The sequence below is a fragment of the Pararge aegeria genome, chromosome 1 (assembly GCF_905163445.1).
Source record: "Pararge aegeria chromosome 1, ilParAegt1.1, whole genome shotgun sequence".
Lineage (NCBI taxonomy): Eukaryota > Metazoa > Arthropoda > Insecta > Lepidoptera > Nymphalidae > Pararge > Pararge aegeria.
The window spans coordinates 16,049,099-16,073,412 of record NC_053180.1 but is presented as its reverse complement, the minus strand read 5'-3'; the positions used below and the strand labels follow the sequence as shown (position 1 = coordinate 16,073,412).

The 24,314-nt window shown below is 34.2% G+C and overlaps 1 protein-coding gene across 1 annotated transcript in view; it reads right to left on the bottom strand.

The window, feature by feature from the left end:
• The window catches only part of LOC120625631, a 112,589-nt gene extending 111,278 nt beyond the window's left edge, over positions 1 to 1,311 (bottom strand). The window contains exon 1 of the mRNA XM_039892719.1: positions 1,217 to 1,311. Coding sequence (XP_039748653.1) covers positions 1,217 to 1,286 — 70 coding nt within the window. The 5' untranslated portion in view covers positions 1,287 to 1,311. The remainder of the gene's footprint in view (positions 1 to 1,216) is intronic.
• Between the last annotated feature and the right edge of the window lie 23,003 nt (positions 1,312 to 24,314).

Below are 24,314 nucleotides of genomic sequence, written 5' to 3'. Positions count from 1 at the left end.
GATGTGTGTATTTATTTATTATTTATTATATATAACACTCAATGTCAATAGTATTATGTTAGGATAGTGTTAACATGTCTTGAATACGCTTTGGTGCAGAAAGCACCTATGATGCGTGACTGGATCGCCCCACTTTCCCCGCTTTGAATACAAAGTGTACATACGTGAGCTCGAGGGGAATTTTCTTTACCAAAGGTAATATGCGAGGGTTTTGTTGGCATAGTGTTTATCACATTCGACGATGGATCGCGGGTTCCTGAGTCCGATTCACAGGAAGTTTAGAGTCCAAGGTTTGGCCCCACGACAAATGATTGTCTACTGAGTTTCTCGGTCAGAACTTATTCACGTACTTATTTTGCAATTACGATAACAATTTCCAATCCTTAATCGATCATCACTAACTAACTTTACTTTCCATCCTCTAATAGCACCCATATACAAAATAATACAAAAATAAAAAGATTAGAAATAAAAACAAATATTAACTAAACTCGATAACAAATAAAATGAACTCAATAAAAAACAATTATTTACATTAAAAGTATTATAATAAGAATAAATTATAATCCCTATCCCTATCCCTATCCTTATCCATATCCCTATCCCTACTAATATTATAAATGTCAATGTAAGTTTGTTTGTTACGCTTTCACGCAAAAACTACTTAACCGATCCTCATGAAATTTTGTACACATATTCTTGGAAGTGTTAGAAGTAATATACTTTCTATTCCGACATTAAGCTCGGTTCCTTTGGAAGAGGGGATGAAAGTGTTTGACGATTTTACACCATAACTCCGACAAATTATAACCGATTTAAATAATTATTTTTGTACTATAGAAGTTATAATATGTGTTTAATTTGGCCAAACTGTGTACATCTGATGAATGTGGTTGGAGATAGAGGACAGAACTCCTCAGCGGACAGCAGCAAACCCCTCATTTGAGGCTTAGCGATACTAAAGACTTTAATTTTTTTTAGAACTACAACTAAATTGAATGCCACATCAAAAAACAAAATCAAACGCAGACGAAGTCGCGGGCAACAGCTAGTTAAAAATAAATGTATTTTATATTATTTTAGGTTTGGAATCTGGTGCACTTTTTGCCAATGTTTAATTGCTGATTCCACCGGAACACTAAAATTGTCATACAATTATAAGACTAAGTCAAAGAGGTTGATTTTGAAGTACTAAAAGGCACTATAGGGTACTTACCAATAAATTGCAGACTGATGCATGTCATGCAGACCACCAAGGCTTGGAATAACACTGTCATTTTGATCATTTTGTCTCTAAGATTAACTTCTACATTCAAGACACATTTTAAATTAATTTTAACACTCACTTAGCTATTTTTTCATAGTTACATGAATAGTTACAATTATCTTAATAACACTCGCATTAATTATAACTAAGTTATTGTATACTTAAAATTAATTTGCATTTTGCATTAAGATAGTCGTTTTATTTTTATGCAGTGACTTATATTTGGGTATTACTCCTCCATTAATCTGAAACAAAAACAAAATAGGTTAATGAGCATGTTATAATGTAAGAATCTCAGAGGATAAAGAGGCCTATATATATGAGAGTGGAATTTAGAGCTTAAATCCTAAATGCTCCTCGAATTGGGTTAGCGGGCTTTAGCAAAATTATCACATGCTAGTTATTATAACCGGGAGCGACAGCTTACACGTGTACACAGAGTTGGAGGGAAGGATACAACCAACTTCCTAACTCTGTAGTAGGGCTGAGAACTAAACTGGAGGTATGTGGTACTCGGTATCTAGTTAAAATGATATCTTGTAACTTGATACTCATTATATCGACCAATTACTGGCCCACTCCAGGGCACGGGTCTCACAATGAGAAGGGGTTAAGGCCGTAGTCCACCACGCTGGCCCAGTGCGAAATGGTGGACTCCACATACCTTTGAGAACATTATGTAAAACTCTCAGGCATGCAGGTTTCCTCAAGATGCTTTCCTTCAACGTCAAAGCAAGTGATATTTTTAATTACTTAAAACTTAATAAAAGTTAGAGGTGCGCGCTGGGATTCGAACTCGGCAACCCGAATGCGAGGCGAGATAGTGAAGTCGAGCTACCCACTGCACTTTCACAGCCTTTTCGCTTTGGTACTCTGTGTCATTCATCCAGTTATTATATATATTGTAACTTGATACCATTTCAACAATATTCATAACAATTTAATTACTAAATCTTAAACATTACTCGCACAGATTAAATAACTCGTTAATAAATTAACTTAGTTATTCTTGCTACAAACTATTCGCTACTAATATTCAAAATGGCGGATCTCCGCCATTAGAACAAACAGTTTGGACACCACCTAAGGGTGAAAATTTTTGCGTTATTACCGATACCATTATAGCTTACCTAAATAACAAAAGTATTTGAGTTTAGTTTTTCTGTACATTAGATATAAATAAGACACAAGCTACTACGCTTAAATACGACATACCTTGACGTTAATAAAATACGGATCAACATTTTTTTAAGCTAAGATACGAGTAGTAAGCTTTATGAACGCCATCCATTATAATAATTTAGCACCTTCGAACCGATAGTGGTAACACGTTCGTATTACTTGTAATCTATACTGCCAAAAAGATTCGTTTAAGAATCTGAAATTATGAGTCAGTTTGAATCATATATTATTTTATCCATTGGTCAAAGCATATCCTAGTATTTAATTATAAAATTTGTCTAATAACCACAACGATTTAAGATACAAACAACAAGTTAATAAAAATAATTGGATATATGTAAAGTATTTCTGGTCTTAATAGTAAGCTTAAAACTGTGCATTATATTACACACTGACAAATATAATAATGGTAAAATATTCGAAGTCAAGAACGTAACGGAATATATCCTAATGCTTAAAACAAAGAAATAAAGAATTTAACTACAATTTTGTAAGCTCTTTTACACGATGGTTCTTTGGATTTCATCCAAATTCTAGAGCATGAGAAAATGTTTGTTTTGATGTACAGTCACGACGTACTGGTATCTTCAGAATCGCGAACGGCGCGCCTTTTGCTATAAAAATAAATAAACGATATTTTCTGTCGTAAAGTGCTTAGAATGTTTGTATAAAACAAGATTTGATATTCGGGTAGAGATATTCTATATTTAAATTTTAGCCCTAAATGAATGACCAAAATTTAACATACCTATTACGTTACGCTTTAGAGCGTAAAATACTAAACTCGAACGTCTAACTTTAATTTGGAACTTAAACAGATTGTAAAATATTAACACTTGAACTCGTACGTGTTTTTTTCCAATTCCGTACATCGCACCCTCAATATTTAATAGCTGTAACAAAGTTGTACTAGTGGCGCCATCAGTAAAGAAAATAATGTCTTTAAAATAATTGGCAAAAATATTTTCCAGGATAACACGTATTTTATTGTTTTTAACATAATACTAGGAATTTTTTCATAATAATATAATTTAAAATTAGCATTAATACGAGTGATTAATTAACATTAATTAAACATTTATACGAGTGATTCCCGCCGTTACTGGCAAGTCATAAATATAAAGACGAGGTGCTTCATTAAGCCCAAACTTTTGCGATAAAGAACTCTTTATAATATGACTAGCTGTGCAACGCGGTTTCTCTCGCCGTCATAATTTTTTTTTTATAAATTTTTAATAGCTTTTTTTTATTTTATATAATTTAACAATAGTGAAAGTTAAAAAAAAAGTGTATAAATAAATTCATCATCACTTCAACCGATTGAAGTCCACTGTTGGACATAGGTCTTTTTTTAGGGAATAATACCCGTATAGATTTTTATGTGAGTAGTACAATGTCAAAATCATAAGACAACATACTTTTATGACGGTTGTTTTTAAATCGCCCAGTGGATTCTGCTACAAGGGCATAAATAATCAATTTTATCTGAGATGTTTATCATCTGAGCCGAAGGCGAGGGTTAATATTGAAGTCAAGGATAAAATGGGTTTCGTGACCGAATTGCACACTCTACTTTTAACTTCGATTGTAAGGAAGTTTTTTGAGGTTTAAGGTTAAGGTTTGTTTGAAGGTTCGAAGAAGTTCGTAAACTTTCTTCCTCCGCCTTCCGACTTCATGAGTCGGATAAAGCTTTACAAAATTATTGATGACTTATGCCTGTTTTCACTAACGACAAACAAGGCTAAACAATCTAAACAAATAAAGCCTAATCTAAGGAGATTGCTAGCAATCTCCGATTGTGTATACCGATTGAACGGTCCATGTACGCCCAGGCATACATCGACCGTTCACCAAGAGCCTAAGCTATTATTTTTTTCTATATATATCACCTACATTATTAGGCAATTGTTTGAGTTGATGCCAAGTTTTTTTTTTTAAATGACACTAAAAATAATACGGATATACAGCCTAAGTTAGAGCGCGCTTGCCAAGGAAATGCCTATTCACTCTTGATTTGACAGAACCTATATTATAGATATCGGGGAAGACGGAAGCCGAGTCGTGAAGAAAGCTTTTGACATAGCTCAACGAGTTGTAAAGCTAAAGTAGCAATGGGTGAGGAATAGCTCAGGGACACTGGGATCCCGAAATTTTGGAAATACCCTTCTTGTCTTAGACTAGGTAGACAGACAATATTGTTAAACAACTCGCGAGCTGCTATACATAAGCAGCCTAAGAGTGTTTACCTCATAAATATCACTACAAAAGAAATATATTATGTGGCTTTTAGCTTATATGATGATTATGATGAAATCTCAGTCACACGCTTCATTTTGATAGAATGCAAAAAATAAACTTCTCTTATTGCTATTCTCTGTTCGCCTGACCTCAGCAAACTCATTCCCAAGTAATTCACTCAGCGAATAAACGGTTGGAAAAATTCATAGCCAAAGTACCAAGGCCATCAAAGACGACACAAATATTCTAAATATTTTTATTCAGTGGTTGTTTTCAATATGACTCACCCGGGAATTAAAAAATATTTATCTAGATTATAGTGGCGCTTAATGCGATGTTTCCATTTAGCAGTTATTATCAACTGAATTAATAAATGAGCCTGTTTTAGCTGCTTCTTGACTTTATCTTAAACTAATGAATCATAATTCTAACCTGTATTAACCTAATAATATGATATACGGGCAAAAATTCCCATAAAAGAATAGATCACTATCGTCATAGCAACAATAATCATCGCAAATATACTCATCAACATTATCGTTAATAAAGTCCAACAGATAGCGTACTCTGAAACAGGAATCGTGCATATGTGTTCACACCACGATACTTTAATGCACTATGGACGTCTTGGGGTACAAACTTGATCTCGTGGTTACAAATGTTATGTTATGTGAGCTAGAACTAGATTTTCCAAGGGACAGAAGAAAGATCAAATCAGGAAACCCTACTGACTGATTTAATCAAAGCTGCTTATGCAATGCACCTAACTGATTGTGGTCTGATTTCGGCCACATACCGATAAAGAATTATAATTAACGAAGACAAAGAGAAGGCTTTCTTTGTTGGCGAAGATTAAAAAATAAGATACATTTCAGTTAATCCGTAGGAATGACAAAAAAGCCTGACCTAAATAACAGTGTAGGAGAAATATTTGCAAACGAGCTTAATAAACATCTAAATGCTGAAGTGAGTTGAATGTTATATTCAACCTCAAGGAGTGTAAAATTATCTCGGCGCAAACTTATGCTTACAAATAAAAAGGTACGAATCTTATTAAATTAAATTACAGGCTGGATGGCATCTCTGATGAAAAGGCAGTGTAATTATGTTATGCTGTCGTAATTCTAAAGACAAATTTCGCGCGCTTTATATATAGAGTATTCCCGTGTTATTTAACTACATAATGAGTTTAATAACTCTTTTTGTGGGTTTGTGGATAGTTTTTTTTACAGCTGAAGAATACTGCTTAGGTATGGCGTGATAAGGAAATAATTTAAAAAGTACTTTACGTAATGAAGCGCCTCAAAATGGAAGTGAATAAATAAATACGCACAGGCTCTTACAAAAATTTCTGTTAAGTAAGCGTACATGGCAAATAAATTTAAAAATGCACTCTGGAAGTATAAAAGGACTGCGAATAAAAGAAGGGCCGTCAAAAGCAAAATGCATAATGAAATGTCTGTTTTACAAACTCCGGCGTTTTAAACAATCACGGCTTTTGAAAACCTTAACCATGTGATGAAAACGAAACTAAATTAAGTACCAAAAACCAGAAAGCTTTGTGTGCAAACATTTTCACGAGTCAAATAGCAAGAGAGCCAGTGGTAATGTCGACATGTATGACAAGTTCGTGATAAGCAGTCGTGGGTAGTATAATAATAAATATTTTACGACACACACATCGCCATCCAGCCTCAAAGTAAGTGTAGCTTGTGTTATGGGTTCTACGATAAGTGATGAATAGTTTATGAATAAAATACTTAAATACTCATAACAAACAAAAACACGCCCATTGAAAAATATTCACACAAACGTTTTGTTGGAATCAAACCCACAGCCTAGGACTCTGACACCATGGGGACTGCGCCAATCGTCAACACGGTTGTAAGGTTAGACTAGATGTTTTTTTTATTTGTTCACGCCTCAGTTGTTTCATCATAATATTCACAGGATGTTAAATTATTAAAATTTAAAGAGGTTTAAAATAAATCATCTTAATAGAAATGAGTTTCACGACTATATTATTACGAGATTTTTAGCAGAAAGTGTTCGAAGATATTAATAACACACCTGTGCAGTAAATATAATGCCATACCTAGAAGTTGGCTTTAATCATTTTTCATCATTACCAACCGGCCCATAACAGGGCCCTCCTGTCAGAAAGAGAAGGGTTAAGACTTCAGGATTAGTAGACTATACGAACTTATGAGAAATGTGGTTGACATACAGGCAACACTTACGAAGCGTTTTTCATCTACTTTTCTGATACGTACCGCTCATGTATGGAACGCTCTTCCGACATCGGTGTATCCTGATTCATAAAACATGAATTCCTTTCAGACAAGAGTGAATTGGCATTTTCTAGAAACTTAGTCCGCATTATTGCTTTCCATCAGGCATCTTAGTTGTCAAGCGTAAATCTATCTAGTACAAAAAAAACGTTATGAACTCTCAGGCATGCCGGTTTCCTAACGGTGTTGTCCTACAACTTTAAAGCAGGTGATATTTTGTCTGCTTAAATTTATAACGCACATAACTCTGAAAAGTGATATGCGTGCCGGGTATCGAATTCGGGCCCCTTAAAAAGAAAGCCGAAGCCTTACCTACAAGGCTATCACTTTACTATTTTTACTTAATGAACTAATTATTTAAGGGTGTTTGCCACCAGCTCCTTAGTTAATGTGTTAGATATATATTTGATTAACAAAAAGTTTGCATAGTGAACCTTTTTGCGAAAGCACAATTTCAAAAGTAGCTTTCAGCTTTGTGGGTAGTTAAAAACTCTACCACTTCCATTCATTTGGTGAGGAAATGAGTTGAAATTCGTTTTATAGAGGCATCTTGCGGGCACGCTTAATACCATTCATACTTTTCAAGTCCAATAAAAATGTTGAGGGACTGTAAATTGAGTGAATTAAGTATTTTAAAAAGTTTTGATGGGAGCGACGCATCGCAATTTTATGAAAGCGCACGATTTTTTCTGAAAGCATTTGTACGAGTTTTAATTAGTAAATTGTAGGGGTATTTTTATTTTCATATGAATATTTTCCACGAGGAAATATTAAATTAAGTAAAAGAGCGTATTTACTTATTGACGTCCAAGCGATCTTACAAGACCGAGCAATTTATTTATAACGTTAAGTCATCGTATGAAATGCAAATAAATAAAAAGTACTCTAAATTGGTAAATGCAAATAAATAAAAAATATACTCAAAAAGTATCTTTTAAAAAATAGAGTTGTATTATACTGAATATATAGCACCTGAATTGCTGAATATCAATATGAGTCCAAAAAATTCGCGGTCAGGTAGTGCAATTGAAAAAAAGGATCAAAAAATAAAATAAGTAAAATATTAATTTATTTGAACATTCCTGGTTACAGAAATTGTACTTCATTCATCTTTATCTAAGGGTATATTTTCTATTTGAGAGTATGTTCAGCAATTTTTGGGCATTGTCTGTCAGACTTCAGATGGATTAAATTGATCTGCGAATAGTCAAAACTATAGAGAATTTAAACAATAGTATAATTTTAGGCAAACAATAAAAATGTAGTACCTACCCAGTGTAAGTTTTGAACCAAAAGACAAGTCATATCGGCGTTAAAATCAATCTGTTCATATGATATCAAACGTCATGGTTACCAAGTTTAGCAATCAAATCAGTTTAATTCCTCTCCGCGGACTCCCAAAAAATATTAACTCCTGCGTTGCGAATTTCAAAGTGTTAAACCATAAAACAATACAAAATAACTTCTGTGAACTTTCGTTAAATTAAAATCTTAAACGAGGGCACTGATCTAGGTTTTTTTTAGTTGACTTTAACAGCGGAACACAACAAGAAATTATCATTTGGATATGCAAACAAGTAGCATCCAAATGCACATTATTTATCAAGTCTAACAATTTATGCGTCATTATATTATTTCTAAGTTAAGTAATATAAAAAAACATTAGGAGTAAACTCTGGTAAGTTTTAAGACTTCTTAAAATAACATGAAGGATCGGATAACTTACAAAGCGTTCAGCCTCAATCTGATAATGAGCATAACTTAGGAGCAAGGTTACCCAGACTTCGCGTCTCATCAGAAAGTTTTTACCGTATAAGTACTTGATATGAAGACTATATAATTGTGGCTTAGCAAATCGCGAAGTCACTTAAAGCGAGTTTCACAATATGTACTACTATATATTAACGTGCCATGATTTTGAATATATCAAATAGATCCACAACTTCTTACGGCATGTATGATCAATTGATTATAAAATTTTAATGTTTTTCTTTTTCAAATAAAATAATGGTAGCCCAACTTTAACTCAATATCACTATTGGTATAAGCGTGTACAATAACACAGATAAACACAAATAGGTTAACAATAAGTAGTTATTTTATTATCTTTTATTTATTTATATACTTTTTTTTTCTCAATTTTCAACAGTGAAATTATAAAAGTAAAATAAAAGACACTACATAAAGTTTATAAAAAAACACCACTCCTCCGCTTGCGGGGCTTTTAAGTCCCCAAGCATCCGGCGGTCAGGGATTCAGAGTGAGGGACCTCCTCACAATATGCGCCGTTTCAAGGACTACTGCCTTCTGTATCCGACCCCTTGATCCAACAGCCAAGCGAAAGCTTCTTGAGATGTTGGTCGAAGCTTTTGGCGAGAAGACCATTGACTGAAACGACGATCGGAACAATAACAGTCGACTCAACAACCTACATGGTGGTAATCTCTCGAGCTAGGTCCAAGTATTTAGATACTTTTGCCTTTTCAGCTTTCACCAGATTATCGTTGTGTGGAATAGTAATGTCAACAATTATTGCACGGCGCACTGATCGATCGACTAGCACTATCAAGTCTAATAGTTATTTCATTAATAGCACGAAATTGGTCCACTGCTGGACTCTGGGCAGACGGGTTAATTAAACAGTTTCGTTTCCGCTCTAACTTTGACCACGTCTATAATTTATCTCTTATGTAATTACTATGCGCGGATCACATCTGGCGCTATCTTAGCCGCGGTTGGATAAGCGGTTTCAGTTTCCACATTGTTTTATATGAATAGGATAGTTAGTTAGAATTTATCGCTTAATTAATGCATGATATAATGGCTAATTAAGGATTTGACCAAAAACATCAAAGTTTTCTTAACATCTAATTTCTATTGATTCAGCGTTTTTTACATTGAAATATTGTGTTAATATCACTTCATCGATAAAGTTTTGTTGTCTAGTTTTATCATTAAGTCTACACTTAAGTGGCGTAGCGTGTTTAAACTCTATATTGCTCTCTTCTATTCAAAAGGATGCAAGTACCTAAAAGTGGGGCATTGATTAGACTGATGATGATGGTAATAACAAAATAATGCACCAATAAACAATTGCAAGTGAGCTTACGAATTTCTAGTAAAAGTTTAAAACGCAATAATAAAAGTAAGCAAAGAGTGGTTAGTGTATTTTCCATTTGCTGTTTAAACAATTGGTGTAGTGCGCCAAGCGAGTAATGAATACCGAATAATGAATCGAGTAAATTCAAGCTGTTGTTTAGCAAATGGATACTCTGATGAATCGATAAGGGTATTTGGGATATTAAGCAACTATTTTCATTTCTAACTCCGACGCAAAAACGACGAGGTGATTATAAGTTTAACGGGTCTGTGTGTGTATGTGTATGTGTGTATGGGTGAGTATGGATGTGTATGTGTGTATGGATGTGTATGTGTGTATGTATGTGTGTGTGTGTGTGATGTGTAGCATCATTTCCGCAACGAATGAATCGATTTTATTTATTTTTTTGTTTGGAAAGTGAATTAGTATGGATCGTTCTTAGCTATGTTTGATGGAAATCATCCAAAAGGGTGAATTACATTTTTTTTACAACTACCTCAATATGGATATCAAATGAGAGGGCTGGATTAGTAGAATAATGTACACTATATTGAAAGTCGAGGGTTTTAAAAATGTTATTAAAAATAATTCTACCACAAATATTTCGTACACCTCGTAAAAATCAATTAGCCTTTGAATATACGGGTAAATCTACTTTGCGTGTCGGCCATCAATACAATATAATAAATATATAAAATAAAATAAAAACAGTTTATTTTGGTAAGAAACAAAGTGGTATCAATATATCGCTGAAGATTTCTTTTAAGAGTAGTACCCCTGTATTACTACCCCTGTGTCAGAAGACTCCACTTTTCCATTACAATTAAAATAAACTTAACAAAATACATTAAAATGAAGGTAGGTAACAAAACAAGAGATACAATGATATATAAAAGGACAGACATGTTATAAAGAAATTTAGATGATAATAAAAAATTACAAGTCCAGACTAGATAACATACAGAAATCATAAAGTCCCAAATTGCCATTGAATCCGGAACCTCCCACTTTTAAGGCTAAAGCGTTCACACAAGGATAAGATAAGGTTAAGGCATTCGATGTACTAAGTAGATTCATTAAAAAAAAGCCTCTATGTGTTTGACCCATGTCCACACGCAAGCTTTAAAGGGCCGAATCAAATAAAAGTACAATACTCGAGGGTTCAAAAATATGATTAATATAGTAATAGTATCCTTTTGCTATTATAAACGGGGCAAAAGGCAAAGCTGCTGAGCAAATAATGAAAATCGAATTGGAGTAAATTGAAGCTAATGCTCGGCAAATGGCCGCCGCTGATGAATCGGCATGAGCATTGCTCGATCACATGTGATTGAATTGATTATACGTTTGCTTTTGTAACAAGCGTGGTACTTGTAAGGTTTTAATGAAATAAAACAATTTTGAATAATTTTTGAACACAATCAAATATAAACTGTGTGAAAATCATATTCAGCCTGTATTAATGTCACCATTCATTTAATATGTTACTTTTTTAAGAGGTAATTATGCAAGGATATGGGAATACATTTGTGTAGAGAAACTTGCCTACGCTATCCTTTTAATATGGTCATGATGTAGTCATAGTTATTCTAATAACATTTTTTCATTTATTTAGTGTTTGTCAATATATTATCTATATATATAAAAGAGGATGTTTGTATATATGTCATCGATAAACTCAGAAACTATTTGACCGATCATTATGAAAATTGGTATGACCATGTATTTTTCCACGGAGAAAACGAACATGCTATGTCCATTGATGTAACTCCCCACCAGGCGGCGCTGTGAAGTATTGACTTCCGCCCCGTTCAACCGATTGTCATAAAAATTGGTATGACCATGTATTTTTCCTCGGAGAAAACGAACATGCTATGTCCATTGATGTAACTCCCCACCAGGCGGCGCTGTCAAGTATCGACTTCCGCCCCGTTCAACCGATTGTCATAAAAATTGGTATGACCATGTATTTTTCCACGGAGAATGTAAATATGATGTCCATGTTATTAAATATCACCATCATATAGCGCTTCAATGCATTAAGTTCTATAGCGACCAACTGATTCAAAATTTTATATGCGGCAATGAATGCAATAAAATGTTTTCTCATTAAATTCAATGAGTTATTTTACAACTTATATTAAATAAGAAAATAAAAGAAATAACTAACCTTCTTTTGTAAACAAAAAAATATAATTTATTTAAAAAGCAAATCAGCTAACTTCAAGTATATCATTTGTTATTGAAACGATTTCCTAACCCGTATCGTAGCCAATCATTCCCACAGAATTTCTGTCAACTTCAGTCATCAATAGAAGATCTTGACAATAAAGTTTTTCCTAACATCGCCAGCAACTTTAAGAATCATGATTGGCTTTGTGAGCGTGCTATCCTAGCTCCTAAGAATGATGATGTAAATAAAATAAATGATAGGATACAATTAAAGATTCCTGGAACTTTTACGGAATATAAATCTATTGACACAGTTACAGAAGAAAATGATGCTATAAATTATTCAGTCGAATTTCTTAACTCTTTAGAGCCACCTGGAATGCCTTCACACAAGCTGACGTTGAAAATTGGATCTCCAATACTACTTCTTAGAAATTTAAATACGCCAAAATTATGTAACGGAACTAGACTTTCCATTAAAAAACTTATGCCTAATGTGATTGAAGCTACAATAATAGTCGGAAAATATAAAGGAGAAGATGTTCTGATTCCACGTATTCCTATTATTCCTAGCGATTTACCATTCACATTTAAACGATTACAGTTTCCGATTCGCCTTGCTTTTGCGATGACGATTAACAAAGCTCAAGGTCAGTCGCTACAAGTTACGGGATTAAATTTATCAAGTGCATGTTTTTCACATGGCCAGCTTTATGTTGCTTGCTCAAGATTAGGAAATCCAAAATTTTTGTACATTTATACGCCAAATAAGAAAACAAAAAATATTGTCTATCCGCTGGCCTTGAGATGAATTGTTAATTATGAATAATAAATAAATAATCTATATATATATATATATACATTTAAATAATTAATTGAATAAAATTTAATTAATAGTTATTCGTAAGTAATAATTTCGATAAACAATACAAATTTAAGTAAGATTAATTATAAGTTACAGTGTAAATAGTTTTATAAAGTAATAATGACATAATAGGTTTTGAGTAAACAACTTCACACTTCTATTAAATATAGAGTATGAAACTGAAATAGATTTTTTTTATCAATATAACCTGTTTTTGTCTTTATTATTTATAAATAAAAATAATATAAATTAAGCTGTCATTTCAAGCTGAGAAATTTTTTTAATCGATTTTTAATTAAATATAGCTACAATTTTAATCTACATTTAATCATTTATTATTCACATTTCTTATTTACAATTATCGTTTTATTTTAATTCATTTTTTTTTAATATAAATTTAATTTTATCTTATAGTTTTAGAAAGAAGTTTATTTTATGAAAAATCCCTAATTTTTTTTTTTAATTAAATTTTATCTTTTAAAACATTAATTACATCTAAACGCGAGTGATAATATCATTAATAATTACCATGTCCAAGCGATTGGTTGTACAGGATATTGCAATAGTTGTCTCTGTTTCGTCAACGTAATCTTAGAAAATATTTTTTTTTATTTCAAACGCACTTCATCGATTAAAAAACTAAAAGTTATCATTTTTGCTTTAGTACTCACCGATTACTTGATTGGTAATTGTATATGACCAATTATTTTCACCAAACGCATTATCAGCATAACTGCACAAATTTTCGAAAGTATACCTAACCTACCCTTTTTGCGTAAAATATTTATTGAGCAGCTGATAACTTGTATATTATCAAAATATATAAAAGGCAAAGGTCACTGACTGACTGACTGATTGACTGATCTATCAACACACAGCTCGAACCACTTGACGGATTGGGCTGAAATTTTGCACACAGATAGTTATTACAACGTAGGCGTCCGCTAGGAAAGGATTTTTTTAAATTCCATCAGGGTTAAATATGGGATGAAAGTTTGTAAAAAATTCTTCATTTATCAATTTATTTTTCAAGCTACATCAATTAAACTTTGATTTTAGGTTTTCGATTTATAATAAAGAAATACGTATTTCATAGGGGATCAAAATTTATATGAAAGTTTCTGATTTTCTAAGTAATTTCCGTTCATATTTTTCTATAAGCCGCAAGACCTTTTTTTAACCCTTTGTAGTAAATTTAACAAATCAAAAATAAAACTTAACGTGAGCGAAGCCGCGGGCAAAAGCTAGTACAATATATGCATAATATACAGGGATAGTTATAATTAGAAACTTAGAAAAACGACGTTTCCTAAAGAAACTTGGAATTGTCTACAATTCATCAGCATTTAGACATTTTTTAAGGCCTTACGTAACCACCGAGGGCGCGGGAGTAGACTGTGACAATTTCTGGTAATCCGAAGATTTTTGAGCTGAAAAACGTTTTTACCATTTCTTGACCCGTCGTATCCACCCTGGAAACCCATGATCCGTCGAACATGCTAAGCGAATAAGTCATTTATGTTATTACTAGCTGTTGCCCGCGACTTCGTCTGCGTTTGTTTTTTGATGTGGCATTAAATTGCTGCTGTCCGCTGAGGAGTTCTGTCGTCTATCTCCAACCACAGTTTGGGCACACAATTAAACACATATACCTGTATAGTACAAAAATAATTATTTAAATCGGTTCTAATTTGTCGGAGTTATGATGTTAAATCGTCAAACACTCATCCCCTCTCCCAAAGGAACCGAGCTTAATGACGGGATAAAAAGTATCCTATATTACTTCTAACACTTCCAAGAATCTATATATATCATATTTACATTCTCCGTGGAAAAATACATGGTCATACCAATTTTTATGACAATCGGTTGAACGGGGCGGAAGTCGATACTTGACAGCGCCGCCTGGTGGGGAGTTACATCAATGGACATAGCATGTTCGTTTTCTCCGAGGAAAAATACATGGTCATACCAATTTTTATGACAATCGGTTGAACGGGGCGGAAGTCGATACTTGACAGCGCCGCCTGGTGGGGAGTTACATCAATGGACATAGCATGTTCGTTTTCTCCGTGGAAAAATACATGGTCATACCAATTTTTATGACAATCGGTTGAACGGGGCGGAAGTCGATACTTGACAGCGCCGCCTGGTGGGGAGTTACATCAATGGACATAGCATGTTCGTTTTCTCCGTGGAAAAATACATGGTCATACCAATTTTTATGACAATCGGTTGAACGGGGCGGAAGTCGATACTTGACAGCGCCGCCTGGTGGGGAGTTACATCAATGGGCATAGCATATAAACATTCTCCGTGAAAAAATACATAAGCATACCAATTTTCATAATGATCGGTCAAATAGTTTCTGAGTTTATCGATGACATATATACAAACATCCTCTTTTATATATATAGATTCTTATCAGTATATATACTTACACTTGGAGGAATTATCAATTTTTACAAATATAAAATGCATATTAGAATTTTTAAATTTTCAATATATATATGAAATAAGTATATGCCTTTTATAAAATTTGTGTGTGTCAGTTACCGCGTGATAATTTTCAAGTCATCGGCAACGGTTTACACAGTTTATGTTGTTACACTGTTTAACAAACCCACTTCAAAATCAACTGTCCAAATTGAACTAAGAACAAACTTTGGGCACTGAAACTTTTAATAAAAATCCTTTTGGCCTGTAACTGACTTAATTCAAGTGGTTCAAGTTTATAACGAGTTTCATGAACGGCTGCCAAACCGACGAAACTCCGGTGGACACCTGTTTTAAGAAGTACTAGAGCTACAAAATGACTTCTTGCATCTTGAATTGAAACTGCGCTATTGAAGTACATGAATATTAATTTTCACATAATATACATGAATATTAATTTTGAAATAATCAAGTCGACGACCTTTGACGACCTCCCTGGCGCAGCGGTGAGCGCTGTGGTTTTAAACTGGAGGATCCGGGTTCGATTCCCGCTATCCCGTCAGGGGGATTTTGGGAATTTATTGTTTTTAAATTTTCTCTGGCTTTGTCTGGTGGGAGGCTTCGGCCGTGGCCAGTTACAACCCTACTGACAAAGACGGTCCAAAACCGATTCAGGGTATGGTTTAAGTATAACTGTCAAAACGCCCTAACAGGTTAGCCCACTAACATCTTAGACTACATCATTACTTACCATCAGGTGAGATTGCAGTCAAGAGCTAACTTGAAATTGAATAAAAATGAACGCACTTTTCGTATTAGATCTGACTGATAATCTAAATACATCATGTAGGAACACTCTTTCATAGATACTCACCAAAAGTTTCATCTCATACAACTTTTCGAGTTTTACTATTAGTACAGAGTCTATAGTTATAGTATGTTTATTTTTGGTCGTGGTAGTGAAGTATAGTTATAGTTTATATATATTTGGTCAGCGCAGTGTGTATATATCCTTCACGAGGTGGACAGACGACATTAAACTAGTCGCACGGTGTCGCTGGAAACAAGAGACATTACACCGTAGCGAGTGAAAACCCCTACAAATTTATGTTGTCTTAGTAAGCCCTGATCCCCTGAACCTGAAATCTAAAAACAGCTGACGTTTTGATTGTCACCGCGTATTTTTTTAAGCCACTGATTTGATGTTACTATAATTTGTATCAATAATACCTGCAAACAACAATACAGATATACATCTTTCTTTCTAAACCTATAATGATTCTGAAACCTGAATGTCGAAACTCGAATGTCATATAATCTTATTCGATACTGATTACAAAGACATTTCGCTTTTTGCATAAATATCAATGCTGTTATGTGTCTGGAAGAGTAACAACACAAACAAATTTAGTCTTGGTCTTTGGTCTTTTTTTTAATTAAGAAAAGAAAACTACGAGCGGTAGATTAGCAAGAAGTATACTGAATATTTATATTTAAATAAAATGTAATATTTTTTAATATCTAGGTTATAATACCTGCTTGGCCTACTAAAAGAATGTTGCATGAGTACACGCGAAAGAAGTGACACAATTTTTGTGATATTAAAACAAACCTTAGTATTTCAAAAATGTTAGAATGTACGAAGTGATAGTATTTTAAGTAAAACTAAATACAAAAAGATTTTAAAGCACAAAGTGTTATAAATCTCACTAGAAATGTTTTTTCGCCGCTTCTATTCAACCACAAAGTTGAAGTTGAAGTACTTAAAAACTTAGTTAAAAAAATTCCCTCGACAATAATATAGTATTCTTTTGTCAGTCAGTTTCTATTGAGCAAAGTGCCGTGGCTTAAGCTGTTCGCTTTGCAGTGATTCACGAATCTCGTTACGAACTTTGACCGCTTCAGAGTTCACTTACAGACATAAAGGTTTTTTATTAAAAGTTTAATTTGCACCCCACTCTACTTTTATACTATATGATGTATAAAATTTTCTATATCGCGCTTCCGAACACGCTACAACACATTAATGTTTTATTGGACAGCTCAGATTGAAATAGAGGTTTGTCAGATTAAAAACACTTGTCATGTTAACACGCATAGGAACGCACGCACGCTCGCCATGAGATGAGCCCCAGGGCTCGACGACATCGGGGGGAAGGGGGGAGACGTAGAACCGAGGGTGCCTCCTGCGAGGACTCGGACCACGGTTCGTAGTTAATCTGACTGTTAAGAACATACAGAAACCGTGTACGTTTGTGACGTGCTTATATTGAACTTTCAAAAACTACTCCACTTTAGATTGGTTTCTCGAACAAAACGGTTAGTCACTTTATACCATTTAGCAGTTTACAGTAATTATTTTACCTCTAATGTTCTAAGCGTTCACCATAAAATGAGAAAATAGGAATTAAATTGTGACCTACCAAGATTCCGCAGGGTGTAGTGAGACGTAATAGTTTTAAGAGACAATGTGAGATGGTGATAACAAAAAAAAACAACCGGCTCAATTTGTTGTGGGCTTTTTCTTAGACCAGGGCGCGTTTGGAACTCTCGTAGCTTTAGTTTTAAGTTGACGAATTTAGTTATAGCAATCAACTCACTTCTATGTTATATTTTTTGTATATATTTATTTATTATTGATATTAATTATATAGGTATATATTAATTATTATCACTATCTTTATATTTTATTGTAAGTATATTATATTTGTATATATAGGTATATATGCATGTTTATTTAAATGCACCACCTACCTCTCTTCTTGAGCTGTTTTTAACGCCTTTGGTTGCCTGGAAGAGATCGCTATGTAGCGATAAGGCCGCCAAATTGTATACTTTTTGTTAAATTTTTACTTATAATTTTACTATATATTTATGTGGTGTATTCAGTTTACATGTAATGTACGCATCAAAAGTACCATATATGTGCCTATTTGAATAAAGAAATATTTGACTTTGACTTTGACTTGACGTGCGCGGGGCTTTTTCACTGTTTTTGGACACAATGCACTGCATGGCTAAATGAGGATTATGTATGTTCTTGATTCGATGGTGACTAGCTATTTTCCAGATGTAATGAATAGGCGTTCCTTGGATTCCCCTGGATTCGGTTGGCTTTTAGTACGTAGGCCATTGCAGCATTTCTTATTTGGGCATGAACAAGACATCCATGTGGATTTTTTCCCTCTCATAAAAAGGTAGAATTTTGCAGTAACGACGTCACTGGCACCGGTGAGGCACACAGCAGGCAGCAGCACGCAAAATTAAGAATTTATAATTCCTGATTGTCTCGTTTAGTTTAGTACCACAGGGTTACGCTAATTCACATACTATTGACAAAGACGTGCCACCAAGCAAATTAGCGTTCCGTAACGACGCAGCGTTAAACCGATTAGCGATAGAGGACGTCTACACCCCAAAGGATAGCTTGCTTGTAGTCTCAAAAGACTGCATCATAACTTGATTACCCTACCGCCGTTGACTGGATTAAAAAATAAGTTAATATTTCTAAAATAACGAGCGCGCTAGCACGACAATATTTTTCAATTTTTTTTTTCATTTCTTGTTAATGCGGAACACCAATTTTTTTTTTTGGTTTTAGTGGAAAAGCTTTATTGCTACCTCTGACCCTTAGGCAGGACGGAGGTTATGTTGGTCTCCCCGCTCTAAAGGGGTATACCCAAACTAAAAACCAACACGGCATGTCCCTCTTGTTGGCTTTGTTAGACGCTCGGGGAACCCGTTCCCGGACGAATGCGGAACACCAATGAGGAATTTAAGTAATACCGATATATAAATTCTGACAATATCTTCGGCGCTACACAAGTCTCATCACAACTTATCTATACTAAAGTTTACATGTAAATAAGGCAATAAAGAATTCAATTGAACCTCATGCATTCAGCATTACAATTCAAACCACCCTATTCAGTTAAATACTCAGAACTTGCCAAAACGTTCAATATTCAAATTAGGTACGATCGCCGATACTCATCAAACCGGTATAATACCTCAGTTTTACATCCATTGTGGTGCTTTAATATCCTCGGACCCGAATGGCTCTACCGCTATTCTATTTAACTGATATTTGATTTCGTATCACGCGCTACATTCTTCATCATATTTAGATTTCAATGTCTGTTTGATATACGAACGGGAAATGTTCAATATCTAGTGCTATTTTTGATTACATCTGCAACTTTCGATAGTTTATCATCGTATTTGTGTTAAAAGGCTCTTCCTTTGCTAAGTATTATTTTTTTAATTGTACAGTTATTTTAAAATAATTCTTTGATTCTGACGACTTTAAGTAAGTCCTGGGTTCGATTCCTGGCAGGGACAATTTGGGAATTAAAAATTTCTAAATTTTCTCTGGTCAGGTCTGGTGGGAGACTTTGGCCGTGGCTAGTTACAACCCTACCGACAAAGACGTACAGCTAAGCGATTTAGTGATCCGGTGCGATGTCGCGTTGAAACCGATTAGAGGTATGACTACCATACTTCCCAACAGGAAGGCCCGCTACTTAGTTAGACTGCATCATCACTTACCCCCATGTGAGTTTGCAAGGGCTAACTCGTAGTAAAATAAAAAAAATTGGTTTTATAATTAGGATAATAATATAGCAAATAAAATAAAAATTAAATAAAGCTAATTTAAAAATAACTCGAACAGAACATTTTTTGCTCTTCCATTCGAATCATTTTGATTAGTTTGTTGTTTTGTATTAAAAAAAAAGAAAATAACATATAATAACAAAAATTACCACGGACACATTCGAGATAGCTTTTTAAATTTATTTATAAATATTTTATTTTATGTTTTTATTTGTGTATATTTTGTTTATGTATTCGTATGTAGTTATTGGTATGTAGGTTTATAATAATTTTACACCACCTATTTGTTCTCGCTCTTGTTGTCTCCTAATCTTAAGGTTGCCTGGCAGAGATCGCTTTTTAGCGATAAGGCCGCCTTTTGTATTCTACTCCAGTTTTTTTGTGTTTCTCTCTATTCGTCCTTTTTTTTCCTAACTGTGTAGTGGTGTACAAATAAAGAGTTTAAATAAAATAAAATAGCTGTACATTTTTATTTTTGCGTATCAATACAGGACACAAAATATTACATTTGCAAAATATATTATATACATAACTGCTCTGCGTTTAAAATATACCGGATGTTTGGTGCATCGTGTGCCAAATCGAATCTGATGATTGGAGGGGTCTTTGGCTATCTCTTCAGCCCTCGTAAAAAAATCTTGCTCAAACGGTTTTTTTTATACTGATTTTAAATTGTTTTTTTAAAAATTGTAAAAATTCTACATTTAAATTTTAATAAAAAATAAAGTTGTTAAGTATTAATTAATTTTCTTTTTAATCTTTAATTTGTAACGTTTTACGCTTCTTTTGAAACTAGAATTACACGCCAGCAACATCTAGTTTTTGTTTTACAGCCCCGCAAAGTTTTTTTTACGTAAAAAAATAAGCTTGAACGTCAACTTTCGGTTTTAATAAAAAAAAAACTAAAAGTGATCATGTTCTTCCAATTTTTTTAAAACATCTCTGGACTGTCCCCTTTCTAATGGTGTGCAATATGCCATGAAAAGTAATTAGTAACATCACTAATTTTCAAATTTTCTAAACTTAGTCACAATTTTCTAATATTCAACAGATGAAAGAAAAACAAGTTTTTGCGTAAATAAAACTCACAAGCAGGTAAAATTTTTAAATTTCGTAGGTTTTACTTGAAATAAAAATAATACATTGCATTTGAAACATTTATTTCATAATTTTTACAAATTCTGCTCAAATTGTTCACCCCTGTTTCGAATGCAGGCCCGACATCTTTGACGTATTGTTACAGTTGTAGTCCGAAGCCGTATTTCGTTCTTAATTGTACCGAAGGCCGCTTCTATGCGTTGTATTAGTACCTCCCTCGTTGGGACTTCTGTGGCGTATACTAGCTCTTTGGCACGTCCCCAGACATAAAAATCTAACGGAGTTAAGTCTGGGGAACGTGGAGGCCATGCAATAGGCCCATCGCGCCCAATCCACGAATTGGGGAACACATTATCGAGGTATTCCCTCACAGTTAAACGCCAATGCGCGGGACAGCCGTCATTTTGAAATACTATGGGCACATCTTCATTAAACACGGGCACCTCGGCCAATAATTCCGGCAGATCATTTTGCAGGAACTCTAAATAATTATCGCCATTTAAGTTATCAGGCAGGTAGTGCGGTCCAATTACCTGATTCCCAATCACTCCTGCCCAAACGTTCACACTAAACCGTCTTTGAAAAGATTGCTGTCTTTTGGCATGTGGGTTTTGCCGTTTCGGTGCCCAATGGTGTAAATTGTGCAAGTTAAGAATCCCTTCTCTGGTAAATTTGGATTCGTCAGTCCACAGTATTCTTTTTAAAAAATCAGGATTATCCACATCTGTGTGTAACAAAAACCGACAAAAGTGCATTCGTCTGTCAAAGTCGCCACCCTCAAGACCTGCAACAACCAAAAATCTTTTTAATTCCCCTTGAGCAGTAATTAATTGCACTAGAAGATTATGGATACCTGCTAAACAAAGGCAACGTCAAACAAAGGTTTTAAATTACGTACCTTGAACCGGAGTCTCGTGGAATGGATATTTTTCGTTTTGTCGAAGGACTTTCCACACTTTCCATATTGAAATATCAAGTTGTGCCGCCACATATCTAATGCTTCTTGTGTCGTCTTCCTCAAAAAGTGCCAGTATTCTCTCGTCCACTTCAACATTATGTCGCACAACATGTCCCCTTGGTTCATGAAAATTGACACTCCCAGTCTCGCGTAAACGTCGGTATGTGTCTTGGAAGACTCTGCGGCCAGGTAATCGTCGACCAGGAAAGCGTTCCTGGTAAAGTCGTTGCGCTGCACGAGCGACACCACGGGCTGCACCATAAACCATTATGATGTCCGCATATTCCTCGTTAGAGTATGTCGTCATTGCAACAACAAAAAAGTCAACAAAGTTTAACAATAACACCAAAAGTAAATAAAACGTAACAAAAAACAACAAAACTTAACGAAAACTAAATAAAAGAATCGTGGAGTACAGTAAGCTAGCACACACGTTAGGCAGCAGAGGCAGTGATGTCTCGACTAAAAAATAAGATGGCCGCCGTGTCGACGCGACGCGGGGCCCGTTCGCGATTGGTTCAAACAGGTTTGCACTATGCAAGAAAGGAATAGAAGATAGATTTCGCTTCACTAGAGTGAAAAAACTATTTTTGCCTGTTTAAACGAACAACGGGCGTATAACTTTATGAAAGAGACAGAAAATGTCATCTGCCTTGTGAATTGTGAGTGTTATTTACGCAAACCCTTGTTTTTCTTTCACCTGTTGAATATTAGAAAATTGCGACCAAGTTTAGAAAATTTGAAAATTAGTGATGTTACTAATTACTTTTCATGGCATATTGCACACCATTAGAAAGGGGACAGTCCAGAGATGTTTTAAAAAAATTGGAAGAACATGATCACTTTTAGTTTTTTTTTTATTAAAACCGAAAGTTGACGTTCAAGCTTATTTTTTTACGTAAAAAAAACTTTGCGGGGCTGTAAAACAAAAACTAGATGTTGCTGGCGTGTAATTCTAGTTTCAAAAGAAGCGTAAAACGTTACAAATTAAAGATTAAAAAGAAAATTAATTAATACTTAACAACTTTATTTTTTATTAAAATTTAAATGTAGAATTTTTACAATTTTTAAAAAAACAATTTAAAATCAGTATAAAAAAAACCGTTTGAGCAAGATTTTTTTACGAGGGCTGAAGAGATAGCCAAAGACCCCTCCAATCATCAGATTCGATTTGGCACACGATGCACCAAACATCCTGTATAATATATTAGAACCAGGAGCGCAGCATACAATACAAGCGTTGCGAGTTAGATAAAAGCCTGCGGACAAAAGCTTGTAAAACTAAAAACTAGTTTCATTTCAACATAAAAAGCAATACTGTGTTAATGTTACAAAGAAATAAATTTTCTAGAATTGCCCCAAGATTCCGCGACAAAACTGCCAATAAAACACTGAGAATGGCCACTCAGAGCTTTACTTTTCATAAAGGCGTATTTGGACGCGTTTCTGTTATTACAAACATTGTTTTTGCGCTTACACTCGTTTGAAGTGATATCAAATGAATGTTTATTGCTATTTCAAGTTGTAAACACAAACTGTATAGACTAGAAGAAGAAACACTTTATTGAACGTATAACATACATATAAAAAAAGAAACATTAATGAAACAGTAAACAATGTAGACATGCAAAGGCGGCCTTAGTGCTGCATGAAATCTCTTACAGGCAACCTTTGTAGAAAGGACTTAGAGCAAGAGTAGTAATAGATAAATACCAAAATGTATAGATACTAATATATAGATAATTTAAATAAATAAACGTAATATATAAGTACAAAATATACATAATATACATATATGAATATATAGTATAAATAATATTTAAAAGAATAAAGCAACAACTTCAACTGCCAACACCCAAAGAGAGGGAGTGGTCCTTCAGATGACTCTTAAATATAGGAAGGGAATTACTTCCATGAATTTCAGCAGTCAGATCGGAAGCATAATTGTTTTAAAGGTGAAATAATTACCGAAGAACTTCGTTTTACAAAATGGGAGTACCAGACGGTTACCAAGGCGGGATCGGAGGTTGGAATGAGCAGTGAGTCAGAAATAAAGCGAAAACGATCCCTTAAATAAGAGGGAAATAGTTGGC